The sequence below is a fragment of the Paramisgurnus dabryanus genome, chromosome 11, assembly GCF_030506205.2.
Source record: "Paramisgurnus dabryanus chromosome 11, PD_genome_1.1, whole genome shotgun sequence".
Classification (NCBI taxonomy): Eukaryota; Metazoa; Chordata; class Actinopteri; order Cypriniformes; family Cobitidae; genus Paramisgurnus; species Paramisgurnus dabryanus.
In genome coordinates, this window is record NC_133347.1 from 12,599,335 (window position 1) to 12,619,895 (window position 20,561).

Consider the following 20,561-nt stretch of genomic DNA (forward strand, 5'->3'; position numbering starts at 1 on the left):
TATAATTTCTGTGCCAATGGTGTCATTAATGCTTACCTGAACTCCTCTTAACTTCCTTTGGTAGGAAAAACCTAAAGTTTACACCATTTGTTAAGGCAATATTGCTACATCAGGGTGGTCTGCTGTGGTAAGTCCAGTGTTTACTCTTTTAGCCTTGAATGCATGAAAATAGGTTTGGTTAGAACATTGGGGGATAAAGTGTCAACTGTATATGTTTTAATAGCTCAAAGCATTGCATTAGTCGTCGTAGTAAGTCATGGGTTTAAACCTAGCAAACATATATATTGATAAAAATGCACTGTAAGTTGCTTTGCATCTGCCAAATGCATATCATATGGTATAAGGGTGATTCTCATGAAATCCAGATTTAGAAGGTGTCCAGGATCAGAATTTTTAAAAAGCCACAAACTAAATTTTAACTTTTATCTGGAGAGAAAAGCAACATGATCTCACAAAGTTCCGTGGCATAGTCACGGAATTTTGTGCTCATTTTTCCGTGGCATTCTCACGGATCTCCGCATTTTTCCGTGGCCCTGCTACGGACTGTCTTTTTCCGTGGCATTCTCACGGATTGGTTACTCAACTGCTTTTTCCTATTTTCAAACCATTTTCGCTTCGGTTTAGGGTTAGATTTGGTGTTTGCATTAGTATGTCACTTTAACTATTGGTTTATATAATTTTTTCTGATTTATTCTTTTATATTTTCTAAACTTTAAACAATTGTCGCCTGGCGTTGGGGTTAGAGTTGGGTTTGGGTAGGGATGTCATTTCATGTAAATCTAACCCTAAACCGAAGCGAAAATGGTAAGAAAATAGGACAAAACAGTTGAGTAACCAATCCGTGAGAATGCCACGGAAAAAGACAGTCCGTAGCAGGGCCACGGAAAAATGCGGAGATCCGTGAGAATGCCACGGAAAAATGAGCACAAAATTCCGTGACTATGCCACGGAAATTCGTGAGATCAGGTTGGAGAAAAAATAAGAACTGCTTACCTGGTACCCATCTTGAGTGTCACAGTCAATTATGTCGCTTCCAACAATTTTTTTTTTTGAAAATGTTAGTTCTGTGAGGGCTTAAACAATGATTGAAAATTGTTGCGGAGGATGAGAAAATTGGTCTTGGACATATTTATATTCCTTATTATTGTCTCTACATTTACCAATGATAAGCAAATACTACATGTTTCTTACTGTAAATGTTTATAGTATAACATGCACTGAAGCTTTTTATTTTTTAGATTTTTCAATTATAAATATTTCCATGTCAAAGAACACAAATCCAGTCATGGGCACGTTGCAGTAATGAATAATTTTGCCCTTAAATGTGGAAAAACAACTAAATTGGTTTGTATGATGTCATTTAAAAATCATGTGCAAAATATTACATGAAGAGATGTTTGTAACTGTATGCTTCTTATTTTGATACTCTTACTTTGCATTTACTTTTTTTATCAAAAAGTCTAATTTCGTGAGAATCACCCATAAACATTAGGGAATATTGCAATTGCTAGTCTTAAGTATTAAAGGGAACAGAGAATGAAAAACCATTTTTACCTTGTTTTTGTTGAATAATGGTAGTCTACCCGCATTCACGAACATACAAAAAGTGCTAGACATGCTCAACATCTCAGTCTCATAGAAATTCCTCTTTTAGAAATGTCAGCCAGAAAACGGCCCAATCTGAAAAACTGATGCCTATGACATCACAGGCATCCAACTGCCCCTCCACTTTAAAATAATTGGCTACATTTTTTGAGTGGCAGGAAAGTCAGCCAATCAGTAATGAGATTGCAAGTTAAGCCAGTAGGGGGAGCCAAATAGGTGCAAAACCACTTGTTTAAAATCCCCCACCCTAATAGAGCTATCTGAGAGAGGTTTTTAGGAAGATTCTAAGGCATTACAGACCCAAACAAAAACATTTTTGTCTACATGGCACTTCACAGAACAAGGATAAATACTCTGTTCAATCATTCTATGTTACCTTTAAAGTTTTACCTCCCCAATCCCCCTTGAAAACACACCCCTGCTGGAATGACTTATAGAAATCTCTGTATTTTAATTGGAGTATTTGCTATTTGTTACGTACTATAATACAAACACACTATATGTATCTTGTCTTTGCCCTTCAGTTATTTCTGCATGGTCTGGAGTGCATTGATTGGACAATGTGCAAGGTTCTGAACATCTTATTGGCTCTTTTAAGTCGCTTCCTGTTTGCCGTGCATGGCGTGCTGACAGTGTGGCGAGTGGTAGAGGTGACAGGGGAGTCCTCCTATTGGCTGCTGCTTATGGGCGTGGCACTGCTGGGCGTCGAGATGGCAGTCACAATAAAATACACACGCAACGCTGAATGGAAATGGTGATTATGGCTCCATTGATACGATCATGTTGCTACCATATTCAAAGAAAATTATTATTAAGTTAAGCAGAAATTGATAAGGCTCAACAAACTATGAACTAGACAAACATTTTATATTTTTGGTTGAATTATCCCTTTAAGTTTTATTTTCACAGTGTGGATCATGTGCTGACAAAAGAAACTCACACTCTTAGAAAGACAAAAATTCATTTAACTCTTTCTAAAATAACTCTGCAGGTTTAAAGGATGTTCGGCTATGAAGAAGTGTGGCACGATAACGGAAAAATTACATTCTCCATTTTTCAAACTCTGCTCTTCTGTCTTTCATGCAGGGATGAGTGATAATAATAACCCCATCTCTCAACACGCTGACGCGAAAATAACCTTTACCTTCACACAGAGAAGCACGTGAACGCATTCAGCCAGGCAGAACTATGTGGAGACTAGAAACCTACAGTATTAATGAAAACCGCCCCTTTCACTGACATGAATGAAAAACCTTCTGAGAACACTCTTTCCTTTCTAATCTTCATCCATCGCCTTCACTCTTCTACAATCTACCCATCTCTCATTTTCTACCCCTCTCATCACACTTTCCTATGCATACTACTGTATCTCTCTTCCTCACATTACACTTTGAAGTCTCTGTGCTCTTTTGAGAGTCTTGTCTGTGTCAATGGGGATTTGCATAGCTAATGGGAGTCATTTGCAATCTGCATCGGGCTGGTGGGCGAGTTGTACTGGACTCTGTGGTGTGATTAAGCTTTACAATCCCATCAAGAGCATCTAGAACTATTTGGAAGACTTCAAAGTAAGAAATTGAATTAATCAGCTCCATTCATCAATAAAATGATTGTTTGATGGACTCTCTTACAGGTTCTCTCCTATGGTCTTTCTTTATCTGAGCACTGTGATTCCCTCTATCTGGTTCCTGGAGCTGAACCTCGTGCAGTCAAACCTGCCCATCAATTCCAGCAGCTCTGATCCGCAATTCTTCTCCCAGATTCCTATGACTATGGTGGGTGGAAAGGATCACAAAAACTCAGACATTCATACTAAACCAGTTCAAATAAGTTTTGCTTTGACTAAGTGAAATCTTTATCTTTTATCTGTGCTGAATATGACTAAATTGTTTACTAAAAATATATTACCATCTTTACACTCAAAATTAAAGGTACAAGAAGGTACAAAAGTTGTCACTGCAGAGGTACCTTTTGTACCTAAAAGGTGCATATTTCATGTACTTCATATACTTCAAAAGTACACATTGTTAACTTAGATGTACATAATGGTACCTTAAATGTTCACATCTTTACCAAAATGGTACATATTTAAGACCTTCTTAAAGGTACCATCCCAGTGACTTTTGTAGCTTTTTCTGAGAGCGTAGTCTATAAAAACACTTTAGATAGAAGTTGAAGGATGTAAAAGTAAACTTCCATTTAGCCATAATTTTTTTTTTAATATCTGATTTGGTTTTGGGACAAATTTCATGCAGAAGAAAAATAAATAAGGCTTTTTTCACCTATGACCTTAGTGCCTTCTGCAAAAAGTCAAATCCCATACATCACACAAACACCAAGGATCTAAGCACAGTGATTTTTTTTAACACTAATTCATGTCGACAGGCTCTTAATGTGATCACGGGTAAGGGGAAAAGATTTAGACGGATTTCCCACAGCCTTTCATATCAAAACCATATAATTTTATATTAAGACAGCCATTGACTGGAGCATGTACTACAGTGGCGGCTCGTGACTGCTCTTCCGAGGATGCGCTAATTCAAAATAAGTGTTCGGATTGTCACGTGTGTGGTTCCCTTTTCCAAAATATGTGTCCTGTGTGGGGAGAGATCCTGTGTGCATCAAGTGTTTTGTCAAAATAAGTGCCTACTGCACACGCGTCAAAACCGTTTATGATAAAGAGAAGCTCACGCTCCCTAAACACACGCAAGACACTCCCTTAACAGTAAACTCTGATTACGCATGAGATTGCGAGTATCTGGCAACAAACGCGAGCGTCTCTTTTCAAGTTCAAGTTCAAGGCAGCAGGCACTTATTTTGACAAGACACGTGATGCACACACGATCTCTCAAAGCGCAGACCACATATTTTGAAATGACGAACCACACACATGACAAGCTACATACATGTTGTGACGAACTTCGCATTGTGCGCTTCAAAAAAAGAAAAAGATCCTGGCAGACATTTCTTCACAGAAATCAAGAAGACAATTGTGGTTGAATGCAATACGGCGTACAGACTAAACGGAGACGATCATAAATAATACTCGTGTTTGCAGTGCACACTTCATATCAGGTAAAATTATCTATGCATATTTACTGGTGTGTTGGTTTTATCTAGTACAAATCAGCAAGTTTCTGTTTTATAGGTGAAAAGTCGCCAACCGCGCTATTGTTTAGCTTAAATGTTAAACAAACATACAGCGATAGATGTGTATGCCATCGTTTGAATGATCTCTTAAAATAATCCCCATTGCTAATCATAAGTTAGCCCAGTGATAAGTTACATAAGACAGTAAGCCTAGACAAAATTACCCAAATCCACCTGAAAGTAATTCATATGTTGTCTAGGAAATATCTAAAACCTGGTTAAAATCGCAAGAGTTCATTTACAAAAATACCTGTCACGGTCCCGCAGAATCAGCGAGTGTACATATTCGGACAGATCCGAAACTAATTCTGCATCCATGTTTAATAAATCCCTTCTAAAACGTGCGAGTTTAAGCTTGTCAACATAGCCTCTGCGGCTCTTTCTGCCTCCAGCTAAGCCCCGCCCACACAAATGCGTCACAATGTTTACCAACTGTAAAAGGGTCTATTGCACAGTTTCATGTATTCTTTTTGTAAACCGTGCTTGATCTGTTTACTAAGTTTTTAAGTCCTGGTCCATACGTAGATGAAATTCTTTCAATTAAAAAAATCTTTGTCCATTTGAAAACGCTAGTATGAAGTACTGCTGTCGAGAGCACGTGTCACACGTGGACAAACAGCCAGACCACATAGAAAAAGCTGCCGTTTTGAAAATACTTGTATTCGTTTGAACAGGGCCTTTGTAATCCTAAACTTGTTAAGAGCTCAAATACAATTAGTTGTTTTCTCGTGATCTGGACTTAACTGTTTCCCCACCATTGACAAGTTAACTCAATTAAGAGAAAACGCTTCCCTGCTAATGACGAGTATTTCTGGCAATCCGAAATACCGTTGTTATCCACCAGGTGGCAACTTACAACCCGGAAACAAATCCTCACGTGATCAGATTCAGAGCGATTCTCAAAACATACACAGAGTTTTTCTCTTTCACGTGAGGCATTATTTCCGGGTTGTATAAGTTGCGGAAGTGCGCCCCTGGTGGTATTGCGGAAAGCTGGAAATTCTCATAATCGGCAGTGAAGCGTTTTCTCTTAATTGACGAGGTAACTCGTCAATGGTGGGAAAGAGTTAATAAACGCTGGTGGGGAAAGAGTTAATTTTCTCATGATCTCAAGATAACAAAAGTTGTTTTCTCGTGATCTCGACATAACAATGTATTCTTCTGATGTGATTAAAGCTTACGTGTAGTCGATAGAACGTGTTGTTTTGTTTGTAGACCGTCTTAAGCCTATCGTCTATTATAAGCCTATCGTCAATTATAAGCTACACGGTAACAGCGAAGGCCCAAACTCATATGCATCAGCAGTCCACTTCAAAATACACTAAATATTCAGTGGCGTGTTTACCATTTTGGTGGCCCTTTGCAAAGTCCAAGAACCGGGGCCCCCATGCCCCAGCATTGCCCAAGGTTTTTCATTTGAATTGCACAACAATAATATTCAGTATATAGAATTAAGTGAGATATATAAACCTGGTTTATTTTGTTTTACACTGCTTAAAATAACACTAAATTGTTAGTTTGGTATGACAAAAATTTTTGGTTTAAAAAAATGTTTCACGCCCCTCTCAGATATATATTTTGCTTGCAAATGTATTATACGATGTATTTAAAACAATGTAATTAAAACTGCAACTTCAGTGTCTGAAATCTTACTAAAAAAAACTAAATGAGGAAAAAGAGGAAGCATTAGATTAAGATTCATACTGATCTAACAAACTGAACTAATTAACACCAGCAAACAACATTGTAAGTTGGTTATTGCTTGAATTTATGGATGGGAATCACATAAAACTCTTATGTTCATATTGCAAAAACAAACTGCCCTCACGAGGATGAGCGCAAATATTATTCTACGTGCATACTCCCACATCTCTCGCTCGCGCGTGCTTTATCCGTACCTTAGATTCGGGTCTGAATAAACGTGACATACTTTCCCACACCTTGTGGCCAGTAGGGGGCCCCCAACCCCGCGAGGCCCCACGCAATTGCGTGGTTTGCGTGGTGGGTAAACACGCCACTGTAAATATTATCAACAGAAAATTACATTATGACATTTGTATTGTGTCAGGATAACTAGAAAACAACTTTATCATCTTGAGATCAGGAGAAAATTAAGTTGTGATCACGAGAAACAAGCAAGCAAACATAATAATAGTGCATGGCCTCTCTCTGCTTCCGTAAATCAGAGACTTTACTAAAAGATTGATGAAAAACCACATTATATTAGTTGTCCTCTTTCATTAATTTAATACTCTGATGGATCTTTTGTTTAGACACTCCAATGAGTCAAAGCAACATTTTTTTTAATAAACCGTTTGAAGAAACCTTTCTAATCTGGTGTTACAATAACATCTTAACATCATTTTTGATTCATTCATTTAAATTATCAGTCTCGCTGTGTGCTCTCACTGTCTGGTCTGTTACCATGGTGATTAGCCTGTCTCTCTCTCTCACTTTCTCTCTCTCTCTGTGTGTGTGTGAGAAAGGGGTTGGAGGAACTTGATCCTGAGAACTGGGTGGAGGCTTTGGAGCAGACCATGTTGATTGTTTTGGTCCTGGGCCGCTGGCTGATGCCGAAGGGCGACATGTCACGAGACCAGCTTTCCCAACTCCTCATGGTTTACGTGGGGCTCGGGGCTGACATCTTGGACATCTTTGACACATTTAAGGAACCGCAAGTGAAAACCAAGCAGACAGTGATCATCGTTGGGCTAAGTTTGTTCTCTTGGGCCTTGATGCAATTTCCACTCGTTCTAACCCAGACCAGTTGCCCCAGTGTCCAGGGGGAATCCCAGTCAGAGATCACCCAGCCTGGGTTAACTGCCTGTAACAACATCTGCTGCTCCAGTGAAGTCTGGAGCATCTTGCTAACGGTCGGTCTGCAGGATGGACCATTCCTCATTTACCGCCTGTACCTCATGATATTTGAAAGTGTTCTGAACCAGCTGATGATCTTCTTCACGTGCAAGAACATCATCATTGTGCTTTTAGAGGTCTACAGGATCTGTGTGGTGCACTTTGAGCAGAACAGGCCTGAAGGTGGAAAACAGTCACATGAACAATCCCATAACCAGTCAGAAGAGGCTGTAGAAGCCAGCTTTCAGGAATAATCTATCTATCTATCTATCTATCTATCTATCTATCTATCTATCTATCTATCTATCTATCTATCTATCTATCTATCTATCTATCTATCTATCTATCTATCTTTATTTTTAAAACTTTACAGGTTGTAGTAGCTCTACTGACCAGCAGATGGCAACAAACTCTTTGTAAGAATCAACTCTATAATGAAACAAGAAATTGCTATGACTGTTATCATGAAGCATCTTGACCTGTACCTTGACATGCTCTCTCTGCACCCAGCAACCTGTGACATCTAACAAAAGATCAACAGAGAACACATTTGCTTTATTTTTCCAGCTTTCTGATATTTGTAAATGTTTTTTCCATGGCTGTTTCATTACTCATAGTTCAAACCTTTCTTCTGCGCTGAGCTCTTGCGTCTCTTTGACTGTGAAATGTTTTGTTGAAGTACTTTCACGCAACCCGAAATAGCACGCTGCCAAATACGGTGCGATGCGAATACACAGTTCTTGTCAGTTATAAGATTACATGCAGAACACAATGTTACCATTTGTGATTTATTATAAAACAGCAATTAAGATATCACTTAGAATAAAACACATATCATACTGTAGCAGTTGTTGTTTGTTTTGACACACTTTGTGATAACAGGACAAACAAAAAATGGAGAAAAAAAATGGTTGACAGACGTGAAAATAAAGAAAGACATATCTCAAAGAGAGCTCTGTCATCAGTGCTGTTATGTCACAAAATCTTTCATCCCATGATGGCTGACAGTGGCTTTGACAAAAGAGCCAGAGAATACAGATAGGAGTCTCTCTCTCTCTCTCTACTCTCCATGAAAATAAACCAGAAACAATTAAAGTCCCCTGAGAACAACATAACATAATGAAACTGCCCTGCATGGTTCTTCTCTTGCTCCTTTAACGCCCCTGGACTCCCCAGAGTCAACATTTTCATTTTCAAAGTCCTCTACCCAAAATCCAGTGCTCTGTGAATAATGTGGTGTATTCAGCAGGGGAGGAGAGAGAGTAAAACAGAGAGAATGAGTGAGAGGGTGAAAGAAAAGATAAAGAAAGGAGAGATTGTTGGAGGAGAGAGAGAGATGAACTGCATGCTTTAATGAGATCTGAACTCGTGGGAGGAGACACCCAGTCAGCTGATCAACCGGTTAAACAACGACCTGCCCTAGATAGACAGCGAGAAGAGAGGAGAGGAGGAAAATCAAAAGAGAGACGGAAATAATTGAGACACACCAAGTTTCTTACATTAGAAACTCCAGATTTAAGTGAAGGGGTCCTAATAGTGCAGCAAATGTCTTCTTTTCCTTTTTTTGTACCTATTTTTTTATTTTTACAGCAATATCACATTTTCTGATTACAAGAAAGTTTGCAAATTTACCCATGGTTTACTAATGTTTAGTATGCTGCAGTGGCGGCCGGTGACTTCTTTTTTCGAGGGTGCACGATGCGAAGTTCGTCACAAAATGTATGTATCCCATCATGTGTGTGGTTTTTAATTACAAAATATGTGTTTGGTGCTTCAAGTGATCCTATGTGCATCACGTGTTTTGTCAAAATAAGTGCCTGCTGCAGACGCGTCTAAAGGGTTTATGATAAAAGAGACGCTCGCGTTTGCCAGATACTCACTTAATCTCATGCGTAATCAGAGTTTACTGTTAAGGGAGGTCTTGCGTGTATTTTGTGAACGTGAGCGTCTCTTTAAACGGTTTTGACGCGTGTGCAGCAGGCACTTATTTTGACAAAACACGGGAAGCACATGGTTAACATGACGCAACAAACACATATTTTGAAAACACGAGCAACACACATGACACTCATATTAACACTTATTTTGAATTAGCGCCCCTCGGGAAGAGCAGTCACCACCAAAGTTCATAAGCATTTTTGAAGTGTCAAATAGCTTCACTGTTACTGTAAGTTCCTACCCTATCTCACAGCAAGTCGTGTTATGGTCACAAAATATTTGATTAATTTATTTGTGTCCATGGCACTATATTCAGCTTTTTATGTGCCATTGAGCATGAATGTCTTTTTCGTGTCACTCGACACAAATTTTTATAAATAGTTTTTCATGTCCGTGGCATGACTTTCTTTATCGTGTCATTTTAATATTTTGTTTTCTCATTGTTTTTTTCCTATTTTTAAATCATTGTCGCTTGGGGTTGGAGTTAGAGTTGGGGTTTGGGTTAAGATGTAATTTTATGTATTGGTTTCTACATGTTTTTCATCCACTTTTCTATTTTTTTTTAAACTATTTTCGTTTGGGCTTGGGGTTATAGATGTGGTTTGGGTTAGGATGTCTAAAAATGTAACAGAAAGTGATTCTAACCACAAGCCCAAGCAATGGTAAGAAAATAGGAAAAAAACAATGAGAAAACAAAATATAAAATGCCTCGGACATGAAAAACTATTTATAGAAATTTGTGCTGAACGACACGAAAAAGACATTCGTGCTCAATGACACAGAAAGGCAGAATATAGTCCCATGGACACGAATAAATAAATCAAATATTTTGTGACTATAACACGACTTGCCATGAGATTGGTAAGTTTATAATGGAATAGTGAACAATGCTCATAATATAGGGCAGTTTCCCGGTCAGGGTTTAGGTTAAGCCAGGACTAGGCCTTTATTATATTAGGACATTTCACAAAACTGTTTTAAGATGTCAAAAAATCTTTGGTGTCCCCAGAGTATGTATGTGAAGTTCTAGTTCGAAATACCATATTGATAATTTATTATAGCATGTTAAAATTGCCACTTTGTAGGTGTATGCAAAAATGTGCCGTTTTTGGGTGTGTCCTTTAAAATGCGAATTAGCTGATCTCTGCACTAAATGACAGTGCCATGGTTGCATAGTGCAGATTAAAGGGCGGTATGATCCCTTTCTGACATCACAAGGGGAGCCAAATTTTAATTAACTATTTTTCACATGCTGGCAAAGGATGGTTTTCCAAAACTAAGTTACTAGGTTGATATTTTTCACATTTTCTAGGTTGATAGAAGCACTGGGGACCCAATTATAACACTTATACATGGAAAAAGTCAGATTATTTTAGTAGTTTTTACAAACATACCTTACAAAAATTATACTGGTGTGGATCTTGAGACAAAACAAATTGCACTGATATATTAGGACAAGATGTTTTTAAATTAAGGCAGCTCAAACATGCGTTTTGTCTAGAATAAACCCTGTCCGGGAACCACTCCTACCCAGTATGTACTATGAGAGAATTGATCATGTCTAGTTACTGTCAGTCCTTTATACCAAGACTATTACTGTAGATAATAGTACAACATTATAATTCAAAAGTAGTCTGACAGTAAATACAGTTCTGTAATAGATTAAAAAGATGCATTGGTCCTCTTGTAAAAAATAGCGTTTGACTCTTTGTCAAGACATAAAAATGCCACACAAGTATTTTGCATAATTTTAGTCTCGTACATCACGAGCTGTCTGTCATTTTCCCTCAGGCTTTATATCAGATGATTTACATATGATGGCATTAACTCTCTGTTTCCACCCCCTCTGTTGCTCACCCACTGCACTGCGCTCAGCCGCTCCCACTTTGATGGAGAGGGAATGATAAAATATTTTAGATGTTTCAAAAAGGCATTCAAAATAGAGGATTTTAAAAAACAGCAAGCCTCGTTTAGAAAAAGGGAAAGTGGAGCCGTGAAACTGGATTCATGTGAATTCCAACGCATCAAAACGTTTATTTTTCTCCAAAACCAATAGTAAATATAAAATCATAACTTAGAATCTCAGTCTCAAATCTCTATACTATCTCAATATTCTCCTAGACATCAGCAAGATTAATTGGACTTGAATGGCAACTTTTCCATGCCGCTGGCCACACCCACATCACATTGCTACCACTCACTGCTGTGATATCACCTTAAATCAAAAATAATAATTAAAACATCACTCCCCTCCAGTCACTTTGTCTCTGCAACTAGATCTCAGTGTGAAGATTAGTCAAGCGTGGCATACAGAACAATTCAACGCAATACACCTACACTTCAAAATTCAGCACAAAGCATTTCCCCAAACTCCCACAGTCTTTCCACATATTTTCACGGCTCAAGCGAGTGTCTATAAGGTCTATAATTTTGGAGCAGAGGGCAGATTAGTGGGTGGACAGCTGCATGAATCTTTTCACATGAATTACTCGGACAGCATAGGCTACTGTAAGAAGCCAGCAAATATATTGAAGCCAGCGAACTGACGACACTTTCATAAGATCATTCATCGGGGAATATGCCTCATTGCCAAAAAGGCAAAGATCACAAACAATTATGAAGGAAACTGCGTTTTTTACCTGGTCTGATTTGCTAGTTGGGTTATAGACATGCAGGTGATTATGCCGTGAGACCAGTTGCTTCATTAGCAAAACCAGCTGAACACCATACAGACCACATTGGCTATGCTTGGAGATGATGCAGCTGACGAAATAAGGCTGGATTTAGATTGTCTTGTCATTAGGGTGATTCTGGTAATAAGCTTGACACATTTACTTGTTGGTTGCATACACTTAGCTTATTTACATGAGTTCTGGAGGCGAAAGAGGGCAGAGAGGGTTTTATTTTGAACTAAGGTGGCAGCGTAATATCCTCTGAATCATTTTATATTTTTATTATTAATATATAAGTTTGGAGTTATGTACTAAATATGTGTTTTCATCAATTCACACTGAGCTAAGAAGTTAATTGTTTAATTAATACTTCTACTACATTTATAATAATAGTAATAATACTTAAGATTTATTATTATTATTAAATTAAGATTGATTTGTTTATTAAACCTTACTGTTGGCAGATCTTTAAAGCTGAACTCCTAATTTTGGCTGACTCTGTCAGATCAAGAATGCAATTAGAAAACAGCTTAATTTCCTTCTCTCATGAGTTGTAGAGTCTGTGCAGCCCCTAAACCGAATGAGAAAGTGTTATCTGTAGCCTGCACTTTGCCTCCAGACAGTCAGTCAGTCACTCTCCGACTGAGCACAGGAAAGGCTTTACAGGAGTGTCTGGTCGGGGATGAAGCTATCTCTAAGCAGTACTCAGGGTTTTCTTAAGGAAGGAGTGCAGCCAGCGAGATATACATGTGTGCTGTCTTTCTCTGACACACACAAAACTCTCACAGAGTTCAAACATCTTCACTGGCATACAGGAAGATGTGTGTGATAATAAGACTTTAAAAGCATCCCAGCTCCAAAACGAGATAAAATGCCTGAATTTGAGCTCTTGAAATGACATTAATAGATTTTGCTTTCTGTGTAAATTGATACAGACCTACACAAACTGTACAAACAGCTGATCAATAATAGAAGTTGTACAGACGCATTAATACATAGCAAAAGCATGTCTGAAGTATACCGGCTAAGAGATCACACAAAGAATATATAATATTTATTTATAAACATAAAAGTTAGTCTTGTCCTATAGCCTAATTGGTAGAGCACTGGGTTTGCAAAACAAAGATGGGATCGATTCCCAGCGAACACGCTACTGATAAAATGTACAGGTAAGTCGCTCTGGACAAAAGCGTCTGCCAAAATGCATAAAAGTAAACAGCTGTACGGTAGCATATAGCCTTAAATATTCAATATTAATATACATAAATATGCAAGTACACAAAGAAAGTAATATTACTTTTAAACAATATAATTAAGGCTATGCATATTCATGCCCAATAAAAGCTGTAGCAAATTTTCTTATGGCATGTTAAGATCACCTGACCAGCAAAATGTCAGTCATATAATCCCAGTAATCCCTTAAGTGACTTTTACTCATGCAATAAATTAATTAATCATAGCTGGCTCCTTAGATAACTCCTGTATTGGCTAGCCCAAGAACAAAAGGTGCATCACAATACTCATACTGAAAACATGTGGATAATGTACTTAGAAAATAAAGCAGGAAATCTAAACTAAAAATTAGCTGTAATTATGCAGCTGGTTGCCAGTAACTTACTGTAAGACTGAAAATGTTCATTTACCTTTGAATAAACTATTGCCAGTAAATAACATAAATGTAAAATCTACAGTAAGTTACTGACAACCAGCTGCCAGCTAACTCTCCTTTCAGTTTATTGGCTGTCATTTGTCATGTACAGTGGAAAGGCAGCTTTAAAGTAACCACGCTGGTTTTAAATCAGACAAAGATGATAAAGATGATTGGAGGGATGCATTTGGCCCCCGGGCCAAAAGTTGACTAGCCCTGATTTACACTAAAACTATGCGAGGTTTATTTGGGGTGCCGTCGCTTTAAGACCTAATGTACAGTCCAATATACTGTTACTGTGCGTAAACACCTCCAGTTTCTTTGTGGCTGTGTGTCACTAGTCTATTTTAATAAGGTTGTTAGGAGACATTCATAATACTGGTTGTCCAAGTAACAACTATAAATGAATGAGTAAAGGGCCATTCAAATTATAACGATAACTATAAAAACTTGAAATGACAATGGAGAAGCTTATTGCTGAGGTCTATAACATAAAATTACCTCAGATATCCAGCGCAGTTGCTGTGTAATTCACTATACGTACAGTAATCCTTTGACTACGCCAGAGGTGGGTAGAATACCCAAAACTCAGACTACTTGGAGGGTTTTCACAAACCTCTCCTTAAAAGTCTCATTGTTCTGCTTATACAAGTAAAGCAGCCTATCTCAGTTCTGCAATGGGTACATTAACATCACATAACGTGTCATTTGAGAAAAAAATCAAAAACACACACACAGATGTTTTCTGACAAAGCAGGAACTTGTCAGCATCTGCCTTTAAACATGCAAACAGTAAACAAAAAATAATGTGTGTGTCTGTTTGTTATCATGTTTTTATATGAATAGGTTATTTTCATTGCCATTAAAGTGCAATTACTGATCATAAACAGGAGCTTAAAAAAAAGATCATTTTAGAATTTCATTTGTGCAAATCAACTATACATTTATTATAATATATAATACATGTTTCTTTAAAATCAAACTTTATTCTTTTATTTTTATTCATTCATTCTTTAGGAAGGATTTAAATAAAATACAATCCCGTTTTTATTTGAATGTATTTTCTACACATTAGTGAGGTGTCCGGATTTGTGTATAAATGCAAAACGTCCTTACATTATGCTGTTCAGTTTGTTAAGTTGTGGGGAAATTATATGGAAATGTGCAGATGTGAACGTGCTGTTTGTATGGTTTAACTTACACTAGGTTTTGTCATCACTTGCACAAGAGTGCATATGGCAAAAAAAACTCGGACAGTGTGTCACATAATAATGTTCAAATTGACATTACTGACACTTACCACTTTAGGTTGGATCTTGAATACCTGTACACTGAGATGTCAGCTCGTTTATTGAACAAAGCATGCATCGCATTATGAAACAATTCTTTTTGACCTCTTGGAGTGAAAACATAGACCGAACTTGAAGCCACGCATGATCTGCCTCCGATATCTCGCACAACGCACACACGCCCTCATCTGCTTCTCCTATCATCTATGGGCGGTCGCGCGCGCTAAAGGGTGACGCAGCCTGTCTCGCGAAACTTTCGAACACGCCCTATAAAGTTTAAAAAATATATATATTAATTAATTATTACCATTTGAAAGTAGCGCAGTAACGCCAACAAATGTAGCGAACAAAAAGTACAGTTATTTCACTAGAAATGTACTTGAGTAAGAGTAAAAGTACCCATCCTTAAATTTACTCTAAAAGTACTAGTTACACAAAAAATTTACTCAAGTAAATGTAACGAAGTAAACGTTACTACCCATCTCTGGACTACGCCAAAAGGTAAGATATTAGATTACACAAACTACTAGATTCACTGTTTAGAGTTACACGAAACCCAGCGTGTTGAGGGCATCTGCTGGTTACCCGCTGCGTAAATGCAACAAGAACAGCATATTTATATATTCAGTGACATGTAAACAATTGCAAAAGTTTTTATTCCAAGAAATATGCAATATTAGTTGATGACATTAAAGGCAAATGATTTGCACGAGTGCTATGCATGTGAACAAATTTGCATAAAGTTATCGTTATTGTCAGGTGATGTGGATGCTAATATAGTTATGGCCCTTATCCGTCATCTTAGTAAATGGCGAAAGACGGATGATGTGAACTCCACTGCTTCAAGCTGCATTCAGCCAGCCAGCGATGTTATCGCTGTGTGTCGCTTGTATCTTTCAATGAGGGTTTCTAAATCTCCTTGTCATAAACAAATGAGTACCATACACGCCAGTAACAGATGAGAGAAGGATGACGTGAACTCCACTGCTTCATTCTCATTGGTAGTGGCTCAAGACATTCGCTCGACATTTGTATAAAGTTAAACTTTTCTTTACTTTCTTGCGTCGCTGGACACGCCCATACGGTTGCCAACGGTCACTTTCGCTCGTGCCCTCGGAAGTCGCCCGGTTTCCATTGAAATGAATGAGATCGCATCGCTCTGCTACTGCTGATCGCTGTCTGTCTGAATGGGGCATCACTCTCATTGGTTGTTGCTCCCAAAAGTCGCCTGTCGAAAATCACCAAACTTCATATTGAAATGAATAAAATCACGTCGCTTGCTAGTCGCTGGCGGTGTGCATGCAGCTTTAGACGCTTTTATTTCTAAACTGTTCACATTTACTAAAGACATACTGTCATTGATTATGTCTATGAGGATAATTGCGGCACATTGAGAGTTTTGTGTAAACATGTGCTAGAAGTGCAAGAAAACATGAACGTGGTTGAATTTCTGTATTGTCTGAAGCCTTGAGATGCGGCTTTGCCTTCGTGTGCACACACAAATCTTTCAAAACAATGTGTTAGTAGGGCATTGATTGTGTCATGGTTCTGCCCTCCTGTCCTTTATTTAATCTAGTCTTGTGGCAGAATCATGACAGACCCTTGTTTTGTGTGAAAGCACTGGCCTTGTTTTTTTTAGGCCATGTGCTTTCTGTCTCGTCTCCTGACCCCGCCTACTTGTTTCCCCATTAATCATCCCATCATCATTTGATTCATGTCACCTGTTCCCCCCTTGATTTGCTCCCTTATATAATCCTCTTGTATTCCTTGTCCTGTGCTTGTGCATTTGTTTCCATACCTGTGAGTACTGTGTTCTGCTGTTAAGTCCAGTCTAGTGTTATTCCATATCTAGTGTGAAGTCAAGTTTATGGTTTAGTGTAGTTTTGTATCTTGTCCAGTTTAGTGTACTATCCATCTGTTTATTGTTACCCTGTTTATGTTGTTTTGCCCCCTCGTGGGTCTTGTTTTCTGTTTTTGTTAATTAATAAAAGTCTTCAGTGTACATCCCTCTGTCTGCGTTTGGGTTCGTTCTACAAATCCTAACAGAATGCACAAGCCAATTCAGAACCCAGCAGACAACCCGTGTCGTCCCGCCAGGCGGCAGTCGGCTGACCTTGAACTGTGGTGGCAGTCGACTGCCGCCGACATGAAGATGGGCAAGGCCCCATTTCCTCCTCAGCAGGAGAGGTCCCTGAGGGGGTACGCCCAGGCAGTGGAAGCGAGGAGGGTGTTGTTGCCAGAGACCCTCCTCAACTCCTATTTCATCGCGGGGCTCAACGTCCCTCCTCCCTTGCTTGAACGGGAGGAGCTTATCCGCTGCCCGTTCCATGAGGTGGTGGACAAGTTGTGTCGGGAGGAGCTTCAGGTACCCACCATGGCATCACCATCTGCCACGCTGCCATCTATCCCGGAGGGATGTATCTTGGGAGTGGTGGCGTCTGACGACCCGAGTCTTCCTCCTTCGGCCCCTGAGAGCTCCTCCCCACCCATGTCGCTACGTGGTAAGCGAGAGCGGAGAGTATCGTGGGAGTCACCATCCGAGGGGTCCTCTTCAGAACCTGTTGCTCCCACCACAGCTCTCCCCTCGCCCGCCACGGCATCTGCGCCACGCCCCAGAAAGAAGAGGAGGAGGAGGGGGTTGATTTCTCCGTCAGTGCAGCCCCTGCCGTCTGCGCAGCCACCGCTGCAGCCCCTGCCGTCTGCGCAGCCACCGCTGCAGCCCCTGCCGTCTGCGCAGCCACCGCTGCAGCCCCTGTCTTGGTCCCTGTCTCGTCTGCGCTGCCGGATGCAGCGCCCCCTGTCTTGATCCCTGTCTCGTCTGCGCTGCCGGACGCAGCACCCCCTGTCACGGTCCCTGTCTCGTCTGCGCTGCCGGACGCAGCGCCCCCTGTCACTGTCTCGTCTGCGCTGCCGGACGCAGCGCCCCCTGTCACTGTCTCGTCTCAGCTGCCGGACGCAGCGCCCCCTGTCACTGACACTGTCCCTGTCTCGTCACCGTTGCCGGACGCAGCGCCCCCTGTCACTGTCTCGTCTCCGCTGCCGGACGCAGCGCCCCCTGTCACGGTCCCTGTCTCGTCTCCGCTGCCGGCCGCAGCGCCCCCTGTCTCACCGGCTCCTTCAGTTGCTTTCTCCCCTGCACTGTCATCCAGTTTGTCTGCCTGTTCCCCTGTTACTGTCTCCATGTCCTCCCTGAACTCCCCTACCCTGTGAGTCCTGGCTTGTCCCCTTCTGCTCCCTCGTCTACCCCTACCACGCCCTGGAATCCTGCCGTGCCTCCGTTTGTACCCCTTACCAAGTCTGCATCCCCCACCAAGCTTGTTCCCTCCAAGATCCCCACCAAGCCTGCCCGGACTCCTCGTCCTAAGCCCTCCACTACCCCTGCACCCAAGACCCCTTGCCCACCCAGCTCCACCCTACCTGGACTTCCTCCCTTTGTGAACTCTGTTTTGCCTCCGCCCCCCCTCCCTTGTTTGTTGTTTTTATTGTGTCACCCCAACCCTTTTGTAGTGTACTCTTGTCTGCCCCTCTGCATGTTTGTCATGTTTTCTTGGTTTTTGTCTGCCTGTCAGTCTGTCTTGTCTCCTGTCTAGTGTTCCCCTGGGGAGCGTCTGGAAGCCGCTCCCTTAGGGGGGGATTCTGTCATGGTTCTGCCCTCCTGTCCTTTATTTAATCTAGTCTTGTGGCAGAATCATGACAGACCCTTGTTTTGTGTGAAAGCACTGGCCTTGTTTATTTAGGCCATGTGCTTTCTGTCTCGTCTCCTGACCCCGCCTACTTGTTTCCCCATTAATCATCCCATCATCATTTGATTCATGTCACCTGTTCCCCCCTTGATTTGCTCCCTTATATAATCCTCTTGTATTCCTTGTCCTGTGCTTGTGCATTTGTTTCCATACCTGTGAGTACTGTGTTCTGCTGTTAAGTCCAGTCTAGTGTTATTCCATATCTAGTGTGAAGTCAAGTTTATGGTTTAGTGTAGTTTTGTATCTTGTCCAGTTTAGTGTACTATCCATCTGTTTATTGTTACCCTGTTTATGTTGTTTTGCCCCCTCGTGGGTCTTGTTTTCTGTTTTTGTTAATTAATAAAAGTCTTCAGTGTACATCCCTCTGTCTGCGTTTGGGTTCGTTCTACAAATCCTAACATGATTGTGTCTTCTTTGATTAAATATTTAAATTGGCTAGGCCTCAAAACACGTACAAAAGATAAACTTTCGGTGCTGAATTGGCCCACAGTTCTCTCAACCCGAGCATGGTTCAAGCTGGCCCTGGGCCATCCTTATTGTCGAGCCCTTATACATAAAAGTAAAGATTTATGGGGGGAAATATCACAGCAAATTAAAATACAACTAATCTTATGCCATATTTAAGATCAATCTTCACAACGTGACTAATACTTCTGATAGGAAATTGAAAAACAGATTTCATGTCTTGTCAAAATCTTATTTCCCTGGTGGTTTGAGTGATTCTGTCCTCAAATCTTAAACCAAAATTCATCATTTACTACTGTAAATTGACTCATAATCCATGCTGCTCCCAATCTTTACAATTCTTCCTGTATAAAACACCAAGAGATGATAGGATGATCCATTTATATCTACTAGGTCATGAAAACAGATGCCAACCTACAACAACCCTTAAATAATTGCTTTACAGACTCACATTATTCATTAAGACTTTTGGAAAGCGTCCATTTATCTGTGCTCCACTATATAATTATGCATTTTTAAGTCACATCAAGACAATCAGACAAAGACATTTACAGTAAATGCTTTCCGAATCCCTGCACCATTACCAATTCACATGCACACTAAAAGTCTTTAAATTCAGACTGAACTTCTGTGACGACAATCAGAGAAGCAAATTCAATTATGAACAGCATGTTAAAAAAAATCCCATTTTCGCAAGCTGTTGTGTTGCTGGGTTGAACTTTGTACGACAACTTCAGCTAGTTTGATAATTGGATTTTCAGCCATGAAAAATAGGGATGACATTTGTATCGGGGGCACAAGATTGCGATTAAATGTGCCGGTATTCGTTCTGCTAGCTGCTCCTGCTGAGAAAAAAGCTTTTGGATGTAAATAAATATTGCACATGGAATATAAAAACCACTTCTGGCTAATAAATACAAAAATGAAAACCAAGACCCCCGGCCTCATTTCCGTCACATACTGAGACAGATTTTCTCATTTCTGCCTGTAGTGTACTGTAAGTGTGGTCCTTTCCTCAACACATTCCACAGGTAATCAACACTTTGCACACAACACTGTTTATTCATAAAAAAAAAATCGACTTTCTTTAACCATTAACCCACTTCCCAGAATACACACAACACTGTTTATTTATTAAAATGAATTTACTTCTTGTTACCATTAACCCACTTCCCAGAATAGATATTTTCACAAGTGT

General features: G+C 40.0%; 2 protein-coding genes across 4 annotated transcripts in view; one reads left to right on the forward strand and one right to left on the reverse strand.

Annotated features, from left to right (window-relative positions):
* Positions 1 to 20,561, reverse strand: part of LOC135729294 (4-trimethylaminobutyraldehyde dehydrogenase A-like) — a 318,074-nt gene that overhangs the window by 205,354 nt on the left and 92,159 nt on the right. The window lies entirely within an intron of this gene.
* On the forward strand, positions 25 to 8,491 carry LOC135730014 (transmembrane protein 26). Of its 2 annotated transcripts, XM_065247911.2 has the most exons (4): positions 25 to 127; positions 2,130 to 2,359; positions 3,236 to 3,377; positions 7,239 to 8,491. In XM_065247911.2, exons 2-4 carry the CDS (start codon positions 2,166 to 2,168, stop codon positions 7,860 to 7,862), a joined length of 960 nt encoding a protein of 319 aa, XP_065103983.1. In that variant the 5' UTR covers positions 25 to 127; positions 2,130 to 2,165; the 3' UTR covers positions 7,863 to 8,491. The 2 variants fall into 2 exon arrangements, with proteins under 2 accessions (XP_065103983.1, XP_065103981.1); XM_065247909.2 differs by lacking the exon at positions 25 to 127 and having other exon boundaries at positions 1,854 to 2,359.

Bases quoted from the DNA above. Each gene is read 5' to 3' on its own strand.
- LOC135730014 (XM_065247909.2), top strand. From the start codon at position 2,106: ATGTATCTTGTCTTTGCCCTTCAGTTATTTCTGCATGGTCTGGAGTGC. The intron at 2,360-3,235 runs GTGATTATGGCT...ACTCTCTTACAG, and splicing joins CGCAACGCTGAATGGAAATG to GTTCTCTCCTATGGTCTTTC. The intron at 3,378-7,238 runs GTGGGTGGAAAG...TGTGTGAGAAAG, and splicing joins CCCAGATTCCTATGACTATG to GGGTTGGAGGAACTTGATCC.